Below are 19,741 nucleotides of genomic sequence, written 5' to 3' on the forward strand. Positions count from 1 at the left end.
AAAATGAGCTGGACAGATAAGTTTGGCACTTTCTCACTGCAGCAGCCAAGCCGACACCTCACAAAGTGGAAGAATGTTGCAGAGCCACTGGAGGGTGCTCACAGGAAACGGGGGTTCCACAGATCCCCAAATGAGATAGGTTGCTCTAGTAGCAAAAGCTGCTCTTAATGGCTTGGCTTTCCAATCAAGGTTTGTAAATAGTTCTCAGTTGGTACTGTATGTGGTGAATTTTAGGGAATAAAAGTCATAAATTACCCTCCTTGGCATATCTTGACCATGTCTTGCTTTGAAGCCAACATGCACAGTTTAGTGACTACTTCAAAAATATGATCACATTGCAATACGGCGTCTCCCTGAAATGCAAAACAAAAAGTTGGCCAAGAGATTCGTAATGCACCATCATGGATCAGAAGCCTGTATATGTAAAAACAACTTTTCCATAGATTTGTCAAATACAGGAGAGTGCATCTACATTATTCATTGTGTTTTCAATTCAAATGTGTATATCTGGTAAGACATAAAAGTTATCTGTACACCATACACGTACCATTATTATCAGACAAAATGTTATAAAGCGTATTAACAATATTCTAATTAATCAAGCTACGCATAGGCAACCACTAAGCACACCAGGGCTCATTCACACTAGAAGAGCTTTTCTGATTGTTTTGCGATTGGTTAGCGTTTTTAAAATCGCTCCCATTCAGTTTCATTAAAATCGTGAGAAAAATCGATGTGATTTTGCGATCGCGTACGCGAAAATCGATGTGATTTTTCTGCAATTTTTACCGCAATTTTAATGACTGTGAATGGGAGCGATTTTAAAAACCGCTAATCAATCGAAAGCGCTACTAGTGTGAATGGGCCCCAAGTGAGGCAAAGCTTTACATTTGAAAACGTGGAGGGCTAGAATACCCACTAATGACCATCCTTCTGCTGCTCATTGTCTTCTGTCCCCGTCCTGTTCACCCTTCCAGGCCGTTTTCCTCTTATAGTTTCCCAGATGTTCACCAGGCAGCAAAAATACCATTCTGAACTGGGCATGTGCGAGTTCCAAACATCTTACATATGCACAACTTTCTTTCATGTAAGAGCATTTCCTTTTACTGGGCATGCACAGTTTGGAAATTGCCCATGACCAGTTCAAAAGCACTTGTGCATGGTGACGAACACTTCCTGGAGGATATTTGACTAAGAGGTCTGGTATGGGAGACCCCATGGACAATAAGTAGCAGGAGCATAGTTAGCTGCAGGTAGACTTGCCTACAACAGGCTCAATTAATGTATTTTTTCACTTCAGGGGTACTTTAAATGTCACTCTTATTCTCCAGGCCAGTTCCAGGTTTTGGACACTTGGCCCTGAAAATGTTACGGATTGTGACAATATGATGCTCAACCGGGGCCATTTTAATTGTAGTGACATCTAATTAAATTACCAATAACGGTGCATAAAGTATGTCATCTTGTAACACGATGTTGTCTGGCAGTAATAATGAATCTTAGTGTATCCCCAGCACCAGTGAGTCTGTGCAGCAGAGCGTGGCATGAGCGTCGCTGAATGGATACTTACACTACATCCAACATGCAAGTAAACCAAAACTAGTGTTTAAAAATATAACAAATACTTTATTTGGGACTTGTGCAAATTTGGACAGAGGCGCCAGGCAGGTTAAAATGATCTAAAAACAACTAAAAAGGAGGAGTACAAGGTGGACTTACCTCCTGAAATGATGGACAATCGAGATTGTACAAATCGCAAACAACAATTTATTTTGGCACTCCGCAACACGTTTCGCAGGTATAACCTGCTTCATCAGGCAAGGAGTGCAAGCTCAAAAAGGTCCAATAGTGGCAATGCGCCTCTGTAACCCACAAAATAAATTGTTATTTGCGATTTGAACAATCTCGATTGTCCATCATTTCAGGAGGTAAGTCCACCTGTACTCCTCCTTTTTAGTTGTTTTTAGATCATTTTAACCTGCCTGGCGCCTCTGTCCAAATTTGCACAGTATATAGTCCACCTTGGGTGGAGGGGACTGTCCCCTTCTTTCTATCTACAGAGAGCGACTTCTTAAACCTGAGTGGGGTCAGGTTCTAATGCTCCCCACCTGCATTTCAAGTGGTTGCCTATGTGGTAACCCATGTTTGTGAGTATATCCACATATGTTAATTATTTTCCAACAATTGCTAGACTTACTGCACTATATTGGGCTCTCGGTTTTTCTTTTTGTTTCAAGTGCTTTATTTGGGACTTATCCCTTTAAACTATTTAAACTTTTAACTCAAATAAAACTATAGCAGGTAGTGAATAGAGATGGCCCGAATGGTTCGCCGGTGGACGGTTCCCGGGGAACTTCCGGTGGTTTCGCATTCGCGAAGAGAACCGCAAACGGAAGTTCGGTTCGCCCCCATAATGCACCATTAGGGTCAACTTTGACCCTCTACATCACAGTCAGCAGGCACATTGTAGCCAATCAGGCTACACTCTCTCCTGGAGCCACTCCCCCCCCCCCTTTTAAAAGGCAGGCAGCGTCAGGCTTTGGACTCACCCGTGTGCCTGCAGTAAGTAGAGAAGGGACAGCTGCTGTAGACTCTCTCATAGGGAAAGATTAGTTAGGCGCTTGTTAGCTTGCTCCTTGCTGATTCTTATTGCTAAAATATCACTCCACAACAGCTCTTTTGAGAGCTAATCTTGTTCTTGTGATCTGTTTTTTTTTGTTGTGTTGCCCACTGACACTGCATTATACAGCCCTATCTGTTGCAGCTGGACCTTGGTAATCGCTATACTGTGCCAGGCCCTGTCTAACTATCTATACTGGGACACCTACCTATACCTAGCTAACTACTGGGGCACCCACCTACCTATACGGGAACACATACCTATGCCTAGCTAACTACTGGGGCACCTCCCTACCTATACGGGAACACCTACCTATGCATAGCTAACTACTGGGGCACCTACCTACCTATACGGGAACACCTACCTATGTCTAGCTAACTACTGGGGCACCTACCTACCTATAAGGGAACACCTACCTATGCCTAGCTAACTACTGAGACACCTACCTATGCCTAGCTAACTACTGAGACACCTACCTATGCCTAGCTAACTACTGGGACACCTACCTATGCCTAACTACCATATGGGCTTGAAAACCGCTATCGCCTGCACTCTGGCCATGGTGCGCACCAGTCCAGCACGGCCGTCACTACACAAACAGGTGTTTGCGGTGCGTTACACAGTGAGTTTGGTGTGTCAGTGTGAAGCAGTACTCTAATTACACTCCCTGATTGATGTATACACATGCAACATGTTTTAAAGCACTTTAGGCCTGCAATTTAGCATTTAATGTGATTTCTGCCCTTAAAACGCTGCTTTGCGTCTGATCCTGATTTTTCCCGGGGACTTTTGGGTGTATTCCACTCCGCCATGCCCCCCTCCAGGTGTTAGACCCCTTGAAACATCTTTTCAATCACTTTTGTGGCCAGCATAATTTTTTCTATTTTTCAAAGTTCGCCTCCCCATTGAAGTCTATTGCGGTTTGCGAAAGTTCACGCGAACCAAACTTTCGCGGGAGGTTATCGAATCGAAAATCGGAGGTTCGGGCCATCTCTAGTCGTGAACAGATGATGAGAGGTACAATTATATCAAGTAAGCAACAATGGACATCCATAGTGTTGAGGGAACTAATTGATTTGGGGAATACATCTGTATAAGAAACAAGATATACAGGAGCAGGTATGGTGGATGGATTTATATGCCAAGGAAAGGAGTTAAATTTAATTCTGAGGGGGACAAGGAGCCAATTAAGTGACTTGCAAAGAGGGGCAGTTGAAAAGGAGTGGCGGGATTAAAGAATGAGCCTGGCTGCTGTGTTCATAAGGGGTTGCAGGAGTCAGATGAGTCTGATCTCAGGAAGTCCAGACTGTAGGGCGTTGCAGAAGTCCTGACCAGAGATGACAACAGTGTGGACCAGGAGTGACTGTAATAACACTGTTCTTTACCTGTTTAATAGTGCACTGACATTACAGGGAGTGGGTAATAATTCTGTAATGCCCATACCCTCTTCCAGATAGAAAAGGCAGGATCCCAACTGTATTCCACTCACTTATTGAATCCCCATCTGGTCATCATGCTTTACCAAACGATTCACTGAAGTGATCGCACATAGTTCTAACAGAAGTCTGGGTAGATTTCTTATCCCTGGCTGTGACTGCTATGATTTATGAGTGTCCCTGGAAAATAATAGCAGCTGTGCTCACTGCTTCTACAGTGCATTGAGACCCAGAATGCATTTACTTATATCTGGTCTTACCTTCTGCTTTTTGTCCTCTGGAGATACATGAATGATCAGGAATCCATCACTCAAGTTACTGACAGAAACTTCTGAAATGTAAAATAAGTAGAAAGATACTTATAAAGTTCATCTTTTTTGTTGTTACGCCTATAGGCGTATTGTTTTTACCACTTGATAGTGAAACTGCTTATTTGTTTACCTCCCTGGCGGTATGATTATTTCTGGATTTTAGGGTCTTTTTAAAATGTTTCAGACCCTAAATTCAGGGAAAAAATCATGCCGCCAGTCACTGCAGCAACCCCTGCTCTCACTCACCTCCCTGGGCTCCAATGTTGCAATTTTACCTCCGTCTTCTGCTGTAACTCTATAGTGAGATACAGTAGATGATGGCGATCTCACCAGAGTGATCCTGAGGACAAGATGGAGAATGGCCGACATCTGGATCCCCCGGGAGGTGAGTAAAAGCGCTCACTGTGCGCTATACTCTGCATTGAGCTCCTGGCGGCTAGCCCGAGCTACACTCAGGATTACTGCCAGGGAGGTTAAGTGTGTGGTGAAAGTCAGGGTTTGTGCAAACTGGGCCTGATTTATGAACCTGAACGCATGACAATATTACCAGTACTAACGCCAACAGAGGACTGTGCATTGTGCAATCAATGCGACTCGTGGTACATGGGTAACGTGAGCATTGCTGTAGTAACTGTGGTGTGCCTTACCAATGTACCATGGATCGCACTAATTGCACATCACATGGTACTCTGCTGGCATTATTAGTACTGATAATATTGAAGTGTGCAGCCTGAGCATTGGCTAATTTACTGGCAGTTTGCGCATAAGGCCCCTTATCCCCTTATGCTGGGAAATGGAATACACCATGAGGTTTTCTTGCAGTTAGATGGCTTGACAGATAATTTCCGACCTGATTTTGATAGTTTCTCTGATTGATTTTCTCATAGAAGTGAATGGAAATTGACCGGAAAAACGATCAGAAAATCTATCGGCCAGGAAATCTGCTGAAAAAACTCATCGTGTATTCTCAGCATTATGTGGTGGTGTCAGCTGTGACACAATGTGCAATGTGTAATTAATTTGCAAACCTCTATTGGCATACAATGTGTTATTCTACTGCAGAGAACATTTTACACACCAAACACACAGGAGATACTCACTTCCCAAACAGTTCTCTGCTGCTTATATAAAGCCTGCAGGCTGCTTGTAAGCCAATCAAGAAGTGCACATACACATGACACCTAGTCTGCAGTGATTAATTCAAACAGAAGCTGAGCTACTCAGCTAGTAATTGGAGAGGGTTTCAGTTGCATATAGACAATGGCTATATGGCCAGCAGGGGGCACCAGCGTGCAGGATATACCCTCTCATCTGCCCCCCCTTTTTTTTTATTCCTAACTAAACTGCATGGGAATCTACAATAAAATTAAAAACAATAATGGTGCACAAGCCAGCCTGGGGCCCCAGGAACTCTCACTGCCCGGGGCCCCAGAACCAGCATGCAACACCATATGTGAGCGCAGCCAAGCCCTGGATCTGCCACACCCAGGAGCTTGTCCCCAACTGCTCTAAGACTTACCAAACACACAGGAGATACTCACTTCCCAAACAGTTCTCTGCTGCTTATATAAAGCCTGCAGGCTGCTTGTAAGCCAATCAAGAAGTGCACATACACATGACACCTAGTCTGCAGTGATTAATTCAAACAGAAGCTGAGCTACTCAGCTAGTAATTGGAGAGGGTTTCAGTTGCATATAGACAATGGCTATATGGCCAGCAGGGGGCACCAGCGTGCAGGATATACCCTCTCATCTGCCCCCCGACAATAGCCATTGTCTATATGCAACTGAAACCCTCTCCAATTACTAGCTGAGTAGCTCAGCTTCTGTTTGAATTAATCACTGCAGACTAGGTGTCATGTGTATGTGCACTTCTTGATTGGCTTACAAGCAGCCTGCAGGCTTTATATAAGCAGCAGAGAACTGTTTGGGTAGTGAGTATCTCCTGTGTGTTTGGTAAGTCTTAGAGCAGTTGGGGACAAGCTCCTGGGTGTGGCAGATCCAGGGCTTGGCTGCGCTCACATATGGTGTTGCATGCTGGTTCTGGGGCCCCGGGCAGTGAGAGTTCCTGGGGCCCCAGGCTGGCTTGTGCACCATTATTGTTTTTAACATTTTACACACAACATGCAATTCCTGGTGTATTGTACTGTATCTTTGATGCAAACCTGTACATTAAATGCATACAAATGCACATGGTTTGCATCAAAACACATGTTTGAATTGTAAAGTGTACACAAGACCTTGTCTTCCAACATTGTTGGAATAAAATGAATCTTTGCTGCAAGATATAGTTGTATACTTTTACTCACCTTTTATATTTGAGTATTCAATCTTTTGCTTGATTTTGAGTTGCTCAGTCACATATAGTGTTGTCTGTGTCAACAGCAGTTGCCGAGGTCGAGCTTTGAAGCCGTGTCTGTCATACTTGATTGTTGGGATGCCATACTAAGTGAATACAAATTTGACACAAGTCATCACATAAAGTGCCTTTGTCATCAAATTTCAAATTAGTCTAAACTGTAGTAGAACCTTGCAGGTCCTATTTAAATGCAGAACTGTCAGCCTATTCCTGTGGTTCTACAGCAGAAAATCTTGTAAAGTCACTGAAAAAAGATGTAACATATCAGCTTAATGAATTAATGTTCCACTGAATGTAAACAGAAAACTAACATTCATCCAGTGGTATACCGTGACGGTTTAAAGCCTGGTGCTATATTTTCTAAGAACCTTTAAACATAAATATTGTCACATAGGGGAAATGCATAGAAAGCTCAGGATTTCCTCTGAATGAGGAAACCTGGAGTTGAGCACCAACACTATTTACCACTTTTTCAACACTCTGTAAATGTTAGGGAACTGAGGAGACCAACTGCTGTATATTGATAATATAGGATGTCTGCATCTCAACATTTGAGAGTCTCCTTTGTCATATATATTTTGTTTTCATAATGTGCCAAATGTTTTCAGAGTACAAGGTGTGGACTGCAGATAGATCAGTTTTACGCTCTGATTATTTTACTATGGAGCCATGTTATTATTATTATTATTATTTTTTTATTTATATAGTGCCAACATATTCTGCAGCGCTTTACAAAGCACAATAAGACGACAAGGGGAACATAGATATACTAACAAATTGTAAAACAGAGTTCCAAGCAGCACAAATATTGTGACAAAAACAGTAAACATTAGGAGGAGGACCCTGCCCTTGCGAGCTTACAATCTAGTGGGTAGTGGGGGACACATTAAGTAAGGGAGTGGAGGATGGATGAGGCAGTGACCCTTTGCCTCTGATTACATTGTGTCAAATAAGTAAATAAGGGCTATAGAATGTTATAAGCTTGTCTGAAAAGGTGTGTTTTAAGAGTGCGTTTGAAGATGTCCAGGTTTGGAGCATGACGTACAGGCTGTGGAAGAGAGTTCCAGATAAGAGATGATGCGCGTGTAAAGTCTTGGATGCGAGCATGAGAGGAGGTGATCAGCTTAGAGGCCAGGAGAATTTCTTGGGAGGAGCGGAGGTTGTGGGAGGGACAATATCTTGAGATTAGTGATGAGATGTATGGAGGGCACAACTCATGGAGGGCTTTGTATGTTAGAGTCAGGAGTTTGAACTGGATCCTCTGGGTAATAGGTAACCAGTGGAGAGAACGGCATAGTGGGGCTGCATCGGAAGAGCGTGTGGAGAGGTGAATGAGGTGGGCCGCTGAATTTAGAAGGGATTGGAGAGGTGCTAGCCTTTTTTGTGGTAGCCCACAGAGCAGGGTGTTGCAGTAGTCTAGGCGGGAGATGATTAAGGCATGTACAAGCATCTTGGTGGCCTCTTGCGTGAGGAAGGGACGGATACGGAATATATTTTTGAGCTGGAAATAGCAGGTGGTGGTTAATGAGGCAATGTGAGGTTTAAAGGAGAGCTCTGAGTCGAGTATAACCCCCAAGCAGCGGGCCTTAGTGGTTGAGGTTATTGGGGTGTTGTCTACCGTTATGGTTGCAATTGGTGGGGGTGTAGATAGCGATGGTGGAAAAATCACAATTTCCGTTTTACTCATGTTGAGTTTGAGGAAACGGGAGGACATAAATGCAGAAACGGCACGTAGACAGTCAAGGACTCTAGATAGTAGTGATGCCAGATCAGGAGCTAAGAGATAGATTTGGGTGTCATCCGCATAGAGGTGATACTGGAAGCCAAAAGAGTTAATTAGTTGTCCCAGGCCACGGATGTAGACTGAGAAAAGAAGTGGCCCAAGAACAGAGCCTTGAGGAACACCAACAGACAGTGGGCGTGGGGAGGAATTGGTGTTAGAGAAGGACACAGTGTAAGAGCGTCCAGAGAGATAAGAGGAGATCCAGGAATGTGCTTGTCCCTTGATTCCTAAAGATGACAGTGTCTGCAGAAGCAGAGCATGATCAACCGTGTCAAAGGCAGAGGAAAGGTCAAGGAGTATTAGAATGGAGAACTGGCCTTTGGATTTAGCTGCCAGTAGGTCATTAGCAACTTTCGTGAGGACATGTTGCTGTAATATGTTCAGATTGTGGTTTGGCATTATCTTACTGAAATAATGAAGCTGTCCCTGAAAATCATGTCATCTGGGTAGCACCATATGTTGCTCAGAGACCTGTATTTTTCATATTAGATTTATAGTGCCTTCTCAGATTTACAAGATATCCATGGTGACTTCTCAGATGTGCACCTCCATGCCATCATGGATGCTGGAATTGGAACTGTATGCTGATAACAAGCTGATTAAGCAGACCATAAAATGGTATTCTACTTTGTCTTATGCTGGGAATATACTATGCGTTTTTTTGGCAAATAGATTCGATAGATCATTTCCGTCATGTCAAACCTTACTTTCGATCGTTTTACCACTCGATTTCTCATAGAAGTGAATGGAAACTGATAAGAAAAGATAAGAAAATCATGCAGAAAAACAAGAGGAAAAACGAATCGAAAAATCGATCGACCGGAAAATCGACCGAAAAAAATGCATCGTGTATTCCCAGCATTAGTCTATCTAAAATGAGCAAGGGTTTAGAGAAAGCAGCAGTGTTTCTGGATCATGTTTTATGTATGGTTTCTTTTTTTGCACGATAAACTTTTAACTTGCACTTATGGAAGCAATGGCAAAGTGTTTTTACAAACAATTTTCTGCAGAAGTATTCTTGAGTAAGGGTATAACTACAAATCATGTCCCCTCCCACCCTTCACAACCTTTTTCTGGTAATGACTCCCAGGGTCAGGAGTCCACTATAACACCCTCCCTTAATAGTGCAGAACCTTTACTTTACCACCCATAAAAAGTGTAACCGCAACAATACCTGCTGTTGGAGGGGCAGCCCCTGTATCAGAAGAAGGGAGGATAAGGATCTGGGGCTCCTCACAGACTTTGGATCCCTGGGGGCTGCACACTTTATAGTTATGCATCTTTTCCTGAACCCAAGCAGTGATTTCCACTAAAGATTGTCTTTTAAACTCAACTGTATTATTAGCAGTGTTGCCAATGCACCTACTTAGCGGTGATATGATCCAACAGGTGTTTTTTTCATTACAGCTCCAAAGGTTCACACGTCACCCACCTTGTGGGCCTAAGACAGACCCTCGTGCCAGTGCACAAATTCAAAAACGGAGACTGCACACAAAAGCCTTCAGCAACAAGCTGTATTAGTGAACATGTAGGGGCACATACACAACATGTTTCGGGCGGAGCCCTTCCTCAGGTGTGCCACACCTGAGGAAGGGCTCCGCCCGAAACATGTGTGCAGTGTGCAGTCTCAGTTTTTGAGTTTTTTTCATTACACAACTTTTCCATTCTCCTCAAAACAAATGGAAAATGAGCATATATTTTTCATAAACAATAATATTTTACAGTTTTAATATTTGATTTGTTGTCGTACTATTTTAAGTTAAATACAGGGTTTAAATGATTTGCAAATCGCCACATACTCTTCTCATGTATATTTGACACAGTCCAATTTTTGGAGGAAATAAGGTTGTAGTATGTAATAATCATAATAGAGTACTAATGCTTAGCCCTTTACCTTATTACTAATATAAAGAAAGAAATGTAACAAATGAGCAAGCTCAGTGCAATAGCAAATGTCTTACCTTAATCTTGTCATAGACCATTGCCGTAAGCAGTTTTGGATTGAGGTCTTGCTCACCTAAGGATCAAATAACAATATAAAATTCTTAAAGGAAGCCTACATATGCTAAGTACTTTTCTAGAACGCGGAGGCTGTTCAGGACTAGCCTGAGGCCCCCAGCCAGAGTCGGGACAAGGTCCTCCAGCACCCAAGGCTGAGACACCAAAGTGCGCCCCTCCATCCCTCCCATCCCAGCTGTCACACATTGCTATTAAGGTGGCCACACACCATACAATTTTTTAAATATCTGTTCAATTTAAGAATTGCAATACTTTTTTCTGACTGATTGTAACATTTCAAAAATATGACCAATGTACCACACACATATGTTCAATTTTCCCCAATTATGATAAAAATGATTGGAAACTTTGACAAAATTGCTAGGATGTGTATATTAATAAATAGACAATCTAACACACACCATACAATAAGATTGAAGAAAAATATCTGGCATTCCGGATCGATAAAAATCGAAGAAAACGGAAATGCGATCAAATTTTTCAGTCGAATGAAAAAAGCGTTCGATTTTGTCGGGAGATCCGATCGTTTTTATCAAATGGCCGTAAAATCGGATCATTTTATTGTGTCGTGTGTGGCCACCTTTAGGCTAAGAGGCGCCCCAGGCATCCAACACCTTAATCTCTAGTTATCGGGCTTTAAGTCACTGCCATGTATCCCCTTTTCTTATTTCTCTCTGCTTCAGCACAATAGGGGAATGATAGCTGAGTGAGTTGTGCACCCCCTCCTACACTGCGCCCTGAAACTGGAGCCTCTCTCGCCTCTGCCTCGGCCCGGCCCTGCCCCCAGCACTTGAGACTCTTGTGTGGACACCTTTGTCACCCAGCAGTCTGGTTCCTGGATGCACACAACCTGGCCATCAAGACTGACCACCATCTGTGATTTGTTCTCAGTCTGTCTGTGTGCTATCACTTCTGGCAGAGCCCATTGGGACAGTAAGCCCTCTTCTTGCCTCATGGCCATTCTGGATGTTTTCTTTCCAGCTGACAGATGTTGGTGAGACAATATGTATACAGGCCTTGTATTAACTAATTTCAAAAATATACTCACGTATTCGACTGTCTTCAAAAAACTGTCCAAGGCTTTCCTGGTAGCCTTCCTTTTTTCCAGAGAAAATTTCACTGGCCAGAACCTTCTGTTGCATCTTTGTATATAGAACAAATGAAGAATTAGAGCAATAGATGAAGCTAATTCTACTTTAAAGTACTGTAAATGTTGTACCTGCTCAGCTTTCTGGGGAGTAATCGTTCTGCAGTATTTCCTTACTAAGGTTCTGAGGCACATCTTATGAAGTATATCTGAGGTCTGAAAGGTAGAAAACACTGTTCAAAATTCTCTTCTGGAAATTTTAGGAAACTTTTTGTCTGGCATTCATTGCAAGAAAAAATGTAAAATCGTAAGGATTCAAAACTCTAACAAAAGCTGCCATCTCAATTTAGACTGTACTTTTATGATTTTCATTACTGTTTAAACACAAGCATAAACATAAAGTGCACACACAGTACACATTTTAGCACCCACCGAGCTGACTAAAATGTATTATATATACAGTATTTGATGTACTTAATTTATGATAATTTTGCAAATAACGTACCTTTGTCATTGCTGATGGGGGAGCCAGCCAGGTCTTGTCCAAGATATTTTTGGGCAAATGCTCCCTCAGTTTGCTGAGGTAGTTGTAATACATCAGACGGAGGAAGTCTCTGTTTGTGTCATTAGGAGAGTTATTGCGATTTATAAAACCGCAAATGAATCTGAAATAAAACAGAAACTTATCCTTAAAATATATTGTCAATTTTCCTAAGAAAAAAAGCAATCTGCATCAATTAATCTCTATGTATTCCAGATATTCAAATATATCAGGACTAGTGGTCTGAAACTCCGACATAACATTCAATAAAAATGTGTTTTCCTACTTTTTATTACTCATACAGTTATCATATTTGCTTTAGTGCCCAAGTACGGTAATATTGTCTGTCTACAAATTACAAGTTTCCAAAGTGTAGTTTATCTTGCCCTGAAACCCGCCATTGCATTTTATTCAAACTGCTTTTTATTATATATTAACATCTTCTAATTAGCTGTTCTGAGCTGTTTATGTGCTTGAAGTACAGAAAGCTTCACATAGAGCTCCTTTTCACTTTTTACACTGTGGTTACGCTGTGTTTACACACATGTATCAACATTGGAATGCAAACAAAGATACTGTTATCTCCAGGTTGGATGCGGATTTGAAGCTGAATAGCAAGACAAAGTGCTTTGTTTAACCATTTCAGTGATGTTCTGCTAAAAAAATATCTGGGATAGTAGCTTTCAAGCTGTGAGGAATCTTTTATAGCAAAGTAGAAATGCTGACTTTCAGACCACTTTAAAGAGGACCTATCTCTTCCACAGTAGAGAAGGTAAACACAGAGGAACCCACCCTGTTTGTATTTAAAGATAACAACCTGTCTAATTCTCTCGTATTTGTTAGTAATGAGTCCGTGTAATTTGATCTGTCAGCTCTGCCTGATCTTTGCCGTGGTGTGCCATTCAGACAGGCTATATGTATACATGGGACGTTAACCCTGTATGTGCTTCCATGATACCAGTCTAAATAATTAATCAGGGATATAACCAAAGACACGGAAGATCAAATATTGAAAAATTACTTTTTCTTTTTTATTTGCAAATAGGTGCAGAAATATGTACACAAATTCTTTAATCACGTAAAAAAGTGCATATAATTGATTGAAAAAAAAGGCAACAACATCGATTTGTTTCGGGTTGGTAACCCTTCTTCAGGCCTTTAAATATATAGTGAACATCTGCACAGTTGGAATACAAGGTAGAAACTCATCTGGTCAAATATAAAGCCAGGGCAGACCACCACAAGATCAAACAAAGAGCCGCATGGAGACCGGACATCCAACACCCTGTTTGGATGTCCGGTCTCCATGCGGCTCTTTGTTTGATCTTGTGGTGGTCTGCCCTGGCTTTATATTTGACCAGATGAGTTTCTACCTTGTATTCCAACTGTGCAGATGTTCACTATATATTTTAAGGCTTGAAGAAGGGTTACCAACCCGAAACAAATCAATGTTGTTGCCTTTTTTTTCAATCAATTATATGCACTTTTTTACGTGATTAAAGAATTTGTGTACATATTTCTGCACCTTTTTGCAAATAAAAAAGAAAAAGTAATTTTTCAATTTTTGATCTTCCGTGTCTTTGGTTATATTCCTGATTAATTATTTAGACTTTGAGCTTGGTGTTTGTGGTGCACCTGCAGGGATTTTTTGTTTGTTTTGCTTCTCCCAAATACACTAACTACTTCCATGATACCAGGACGTAACTACACTGCAGCATCTCAGAGGAGCTCTGTAAGCAGTAACAACGAAATGTTTTTTCTGTAAAGGTTGTTATGCTGTTGCTTATATTTTAGAGCAGAGAGGAAGTCCTGGGTTTAGCTCCTCTTTAAATGGTCTGTTTTCATCTACTGCATTTTTTTGCAGCCTGTTACAGGGGAAAGATAATATTGAATGGCATTCAGTTACAAAAACCTACAGAAGCATAGTGTTATATTGATGACAGATTTTGTGTTAAAATGGTGTAACTTTTTTTTAAGCATGCAGCTATCAGACTCCTATGATTATGTATGATAGTCGCAGACAATTTAGTCTGTAGTTATTTGATAATTTAAAGCACCAGTAGAATTTTTTTTATTGCTCAGCTGACTGTAAGCTCAGAGACACTTTGGCATTTTACCCTAAGAGGTCCTAAAGTCCACTATATTGGTCCACTATTTTGTTATTTAGAAATAATTTCCTACTTACTTTTTGATGGTCTGAGCAGCCCATTGCCGCTTCTTGGCTTCCCGGCGCCCTAAAACTCCTCGCCAGCATGCTTCCAGCTTTACAGCTTAAAAGGAAAAGTGGATAATGAAGAGCTTTTCTCCAGTAGTTTGTTATATACAGGCTTACAGTACTATGCACTTTATTATTAACGGACTATAGGCCTGATTCAATTCACTTTTTCTCCGAAATTTCTCCCAGGAGGTAATTTTTTATCTTCTGTTTAACCACTTAAGGACCACAGGCTCCCCTCTCTCCCCCCAGTGACCAGGCTATTTTTTACAATTCAGTGCTCTACAGCTTTAATAGCTCGCTGCAGAGCCATATAACTGATCACACAAATGGATCATGGATCACCCTCCCCCCCTTATCTGCTTAACAACGAGGTTTGTGTTGGTGGGCTCTGATCACTGCTGCAGGCAGTGTTATTTTATTATTAATTTATTTGTTTGGGTTTTTTTTTTTATAAAATCTTTTTTTCTTCTATTTTCTCCCTCCCCCTGAGATCCTATCAGCAGGATCGTCCCTCATAGGTATTTTATTGATAAGATATGAAAATATCACCCAGGAGAAAACTAGGAGAAAAAGTGAATTGGATCGAGCCCTATGTATTTAAAAATAACTGGACCCATGTAATCTAGCAAATTCACAATGGAGGCACTGCTTTGCTTGTATGTTGCTTACATACAGTACATGTGGATTTAGTGCATGTTAGAAGACATCCATAACAAGTACTCATCAGCTAATTAAGGAGTTTATAGAGAGAAAAAAGCAAGGCCTGTCACTGAGTGTCTACACAGGGCTGGGGAAACAGTGCTTTGAGTTAACACTGAAATGAAAAAGTAAATCATTTAAAGCCCTTCACCGGTCTCCTATTTCTTGGCTTACTTCCTTGCTTCTCCTCTGAGTGTTTACTATGATAAGAATAAAGGTTTAAAATGACTAGAAATACCTTAATTTGGAGTCACACAGATCAATCACGTGACCCACACTCCTGCACTGATCCTTCCCACATCCTGAATGGGAGGGATGGTAAGTGGCAGCTAAGCCACACCTCACCCTCTCAGAAGTTACCAGTCCTTCAACTGTATAGATGTAAAACAAGGTGAACAAGCAGTCACATGGTCATGTTTCTTCACCTCAAATTAAGGTATTTTAAAGAGAATCTGTACTCTAACATTTTAACAGCAAAAAGCATACCATTCTATTCATTATGTTCTCCTGGGCCCCTCTGTGCTGTTTCTGCCACTCTCTGCTGAAAACCTGGCTTGTAATTAACAGTTTTAGGCAGTGTTTACAAACAAACTAACCAGCTTCTGATAGGCTCACATAAGCAGAGTGTGTGAGTCATACAGAGCCTGCAGGGGGCCTGGAGGGGGTGTGTATAGCTTCTACCAATCACAAGCAGCCCTGCACATTCCACACATTCCAGCTTTAGCCCGACTGTGCCCACAGAAGGAAACAGATTAGATCATATAACAGAGATAACACAGCCACTGTGCAATTAGGAAAAGCTGCAGTAAGCCAGAGCACATTAGAACAGGCAAAGGAACTTATAGGATAGAAGAACTAAGGCTGAAAAGTTTGTTACAGAGTCTCTTTAAGTGATTTTGTTTTAAACTTGTATTTTTATCTCAGTACACGAGTGGGAGGATGAGCAAGGAAGCTTAAGCAAGGATGTTCTTGCTTAAGGTGGCCATTAACAATACCATTCTATGATTCAATCGCAATATTGATTGGAAACAATTGTTTGGGCCAACTAATGGAAAGAAAGCTACTATTCAATTCAATCAGATCAATGGAAAATGGAAACAAATGGATCGATTGCATTAATCTGATAGAATTTGACCTCTCCCCCAAATTTTGTATGGCTCCCCCCCCCCCCCATTGAGGCTCCTTTCTCTTCAAAAGCTTCCGGGTATGCTTATCTCCTAGTCACAAACTTTGATCCACCAACACCAAGCCTACATATTTCCTACATTCTTGGACTTTCCATTCCAATGGCATAAGGGAGTCAGTGCATAAATCCATGGCTCACTGTACCTGCTTTCTTCTGTTTCATGAAAGCCCTTTTTCCTAAACACCCTTTGTATTTGGCTTGGATTTTTGAAACTAGAATTAAAGAAAAGATACACACAAAATACATGTAAGAATTAGTATAGGATTAACATCATGCAAATAATGGAGAAGTCATTTTAATAAACTACAAAGATATTATAATAGAGTGAAAAGGAAATGAGAAAGCAATGATCATGGGGAAATAATAGTTATGCTTAAAGTGTAATTCCACTTTTACTACAAATTGCTACAACGTGTTCCAGTACTAATATGGAAGTCATGTTACAAAGGTAATGGTATTACAAATGATGTTTCCCTAAATTCACAACTTAATTGCCAGGCAGTTCAAATATCATTTCATTTTGAAACCACAACTACGGTATACTGTAGGTATACGCTTTTGTGCACATGTTGCTCATAAACTCCTATCTTACTACACTTGTAATCAGCTAAATCGATCAAGAAGCCTTGAGTCTGTTTTTGAAAATAGGATATTGCTTAAGCGATAACAGAAGGAGGGTATGGGTTTGGTGTGGCATAATGGAAGATTTGGGGCAGCTTACAGGCAAATTGTTGTTTTTATCATGGCGTGCCTAATCTACCTCTGATGTTACTAAATTGCCACTAGTTCTCTCTTTAAGTGGGCACCAGCACAAAATCTACCAGCACTGAACCAACCCGTTTTGTAGAGCAGGCTGATTTTATCGCCTGGCATTTTCTGGCTGGTATCTGTGTTTAGTGGATAGTAAATCATGGAAATTATACGTATTAAAAACCATACAACTCTCACAGCTCACCTGGAGTGAGCTTTATTGACTGGAGAATCAGAAAATCTGGAGTGGAATTTCACTTTAATTTACCATGTATTTTGCTGTACTGATTTCTTTTCTCACTCATTTAGATGACGTTTTCCATACTCTAACAAGAAAGGACAATACAATGCATTTGGCTGGGACCCCAACCAGTTATCTGCTCATGTTTGATGGAAAGCAGCTCTAAAGATGCTTAACTGCTTGTAGCTTGTCTTTTGAAAGTGACACAACTTAATATCTGGAAAACAATGTTTTCAATTTTCAGCCCTTGATTATCTAACCAGAACTGAACTATGATGTCAAGTATAAAGCCAAATATTGGTCCAGATTTAAACCACAGTGCTGCTGATTATTTTCATTTACCTCCTTCCCTCATATCCCCCAATCATCTCATAAATGATGCTTTACTTAAAAAAAAAAGGTAAATAACATTATTTGCATTATACCATGAGTCTTCCCCTGATACAGGCTGCCAAGCTGCCTATTGCATCGCTTAGAAGTATGGCAGTCCAGGCCAAACTCCATTCCAGAAGGCCTTGTAGTGGTATGGCAGTAGTGGTAACGTAGGGTGTGCTCCCTCCAATAAGGTCTAGCAGAGAGAGAGTGCCTGAGCGATGGTTTCGATCCCATGAGGTCAGGTGGAAGAACGATGAATAGCAGACAAGGCCCTGTACTCTCCCATAGTATAGTGTGGGAGGCTAAGGGGCACTGTTATGACTTGTAGACCTGTGATTACCCGGGAGGTGAAGCACGTACTGTGGGCTGTACAAAAGGTAATAATCAAGTTTTTAATAATGCACTTTGTAACTTATAAGATGTCCGAGAAGTTTATTAAAGGTGGGTAAAAATACATTGTGTGGATGGTTCTAAGATTAATTATGAGAGGTTTCAGTATATTTGTAGAGTAGTGGAACCTGCAACCACATAACCACAGGAGGGTTCTTTTCTTCAGTCCAGACTGCAAAGTCAATCTGCAGAACAAAGCTGGTCCAGGCCATATATATGGGCATCATACAAGTGCAATGCAGCATGCCAACTACAGTGTGTGAGCGAGTAAATAGGAAAACTCCCACAGTGGTCCTATGTTTTTTGCTTGTTTTCCTAACCCTTTTTGGGTAGTTTTTCATTATTATGTTTTGAGAATGATGTTCTGCAGGGATATATAAAATGTAGGTCTAAGTGTCCAGTTTGTTGTTAATGCTACTTACTTTGTGTTATTTTATATTTTTAATATAGGTCTTTCTATGATGTTCAGGAGACGTGGAGAGTATTGCTGGGGCCTTTCAAATTGCTGGATATTTTCTTAATAAGAAACATGGAAGCTCACATTGGTGACCTTCTAAAAATGCAAGTTGCCTGTCTGTAACATACAATCCTGAAGAACAGCCTTAAGGTTCATGGCCCTCTGTGCAAAATCGTATAGAATCACATCTTAACCATCATATATTTCCTTTCACAATCCTTGTTTTTTTATTTAAATGCAGTAATATCAGGGTGAAGGTGGCAATGTTACGAGGGCTGCAATGTGTTGCCAGAGTACAGATATGTGCCATGGTGTCCATCAGTGTCTTTTAGTGGAAGAGAAGAATCCATGTGCAGTATAAGTCTAGGATGGAGCTGGCACCCCATTTTTGCCTGTGCTCATGGCTCCGTGGCTGCACAGGTTCACATATCAAAAGACAGCCCGACCCTGACTTTAAACTTACAACTCACTCACCTGGAACAAGTTTGTAGAGTGGAATGTTAGGTGAGTCATTAAGAAAGTAGTAATGTCAGAAGACCAGCATTACAGCAAAGTGAATAGCACTGCCAGACTCCTCCTGTATAATTTATACCAGGCTTGCTTTCAGATAATGTTTTGTAATAGTTGTCTCATTTTTAATTACCTAGCTGATGCTTTTTAAGTTCAAATGCATCCACAGTGGCAAATAATGTGCGGGGGAAACGTATAAACAACTTGGTTCTACAAAGAGAGAAAAATAAATGGTGAATTTATGCTTGTAAATAAACAGCAAACCAAATTAAAAAATTACAGGTCACAGATAAATTGTCCAATTAAACATTGGAAATATACAATATTAGTTATAAAAATATTAAGTAATGTATTCCAATCCTGCTGCAGCCTAGTGCCTACTGAATTAAAACATTTCTAATGACAACCGTCTTTATGTGAGGAAAGAAAGGAAAATTGTTACAACAAGTTGTCTGCACATTGGGCAAAATGGGACACATGCCTGGGTCTCCTCCTTCTGGCGCTTCCCCCCTCCAAATTAGCAGCTGCAAACAGAAGCAGGCATCAGCAGGCGGAGAGGAATTACTCACCTTTTTCCTGCATTCCAGGCGATGGTACGCAGCACCATCGTCACGTGACACCGGTCACTGCCTTCTCCACCTCTCTGTGCTTCCTGATTAGCGGAAGTACAGTGAGTGGCGGAGAAGTCGAAGACCAGTGTCACGTGACGATGACGCTGCGCGCCATCGCCTGGAATGCAGGAAGAAGGTAGGCAGTTCCT

The 19,741-nt window shown here is 41.2% G+C and overlaps 1 protein-coding gene across 1 annotated transcript in view; it reads right to left on the reverse strand.

The window, feature by feature from the left end:
• MYO1H (myosin IH) overlaps positions 1-19,741 on the reverse strand; it is an 85,556-nt gene that overhangs the window by 5,222 nt on the left and 60,593 nt on the right. The window contains exons 21-30 of the mRNA XM_068247067.1: positions 19,115-19,191; positions 16,402-16,470; positions 14,341-14,425; positions 12,120-12,279; positions 11,747-11,830; positions 11,576-11,669; positions 10,470-10,525; positions 6,676-6,811; positions 4,317-4,387; positions 256-353 (exon numbers count right to left, since the gene is read on the reverse strand). Of these exons, the coding sequence (XP_068103168.1) occupies positions 256-353; positions 4,317-4,387; positions 6,676-6,811; positions 10,470-10,525; positions 11,576-11,669; positions 11,747-11,830; positions 12,120-12,279; positions 14,341-14,425; positions 16,402-16,470; positions 19,115-19,191 (930 nt within the window). The remainder of the gene's footprint in view (positions 1-255; positions 354-4,316; positions 4,388-6,675; positions 6,812-10,469; positions 10,526-11,575; positions 11,670-11,746; positions 11,831-12,119; positions 12,280-14,340; positions 14,426-16,401; positions 16,471-19,114; positions 19,192-19,741) is intronic.

This window comes from Hyperolius riggenbachi, chromosome 1 (genome assembly GCF_040937935.1).
Source record: "Hyperolius riggenbachi isolate aHypRig1 chromosome 1, aHypRig1.pri, whole genome shotgun sequence".
Classification (NCBI taxonomy): domain Eukaryota; kingdom Metazoa; phylum Chordata; class Amphibia; order Anura; family Hyperoliidae; genus Hyperolius; species Hyperolius riggenbachi.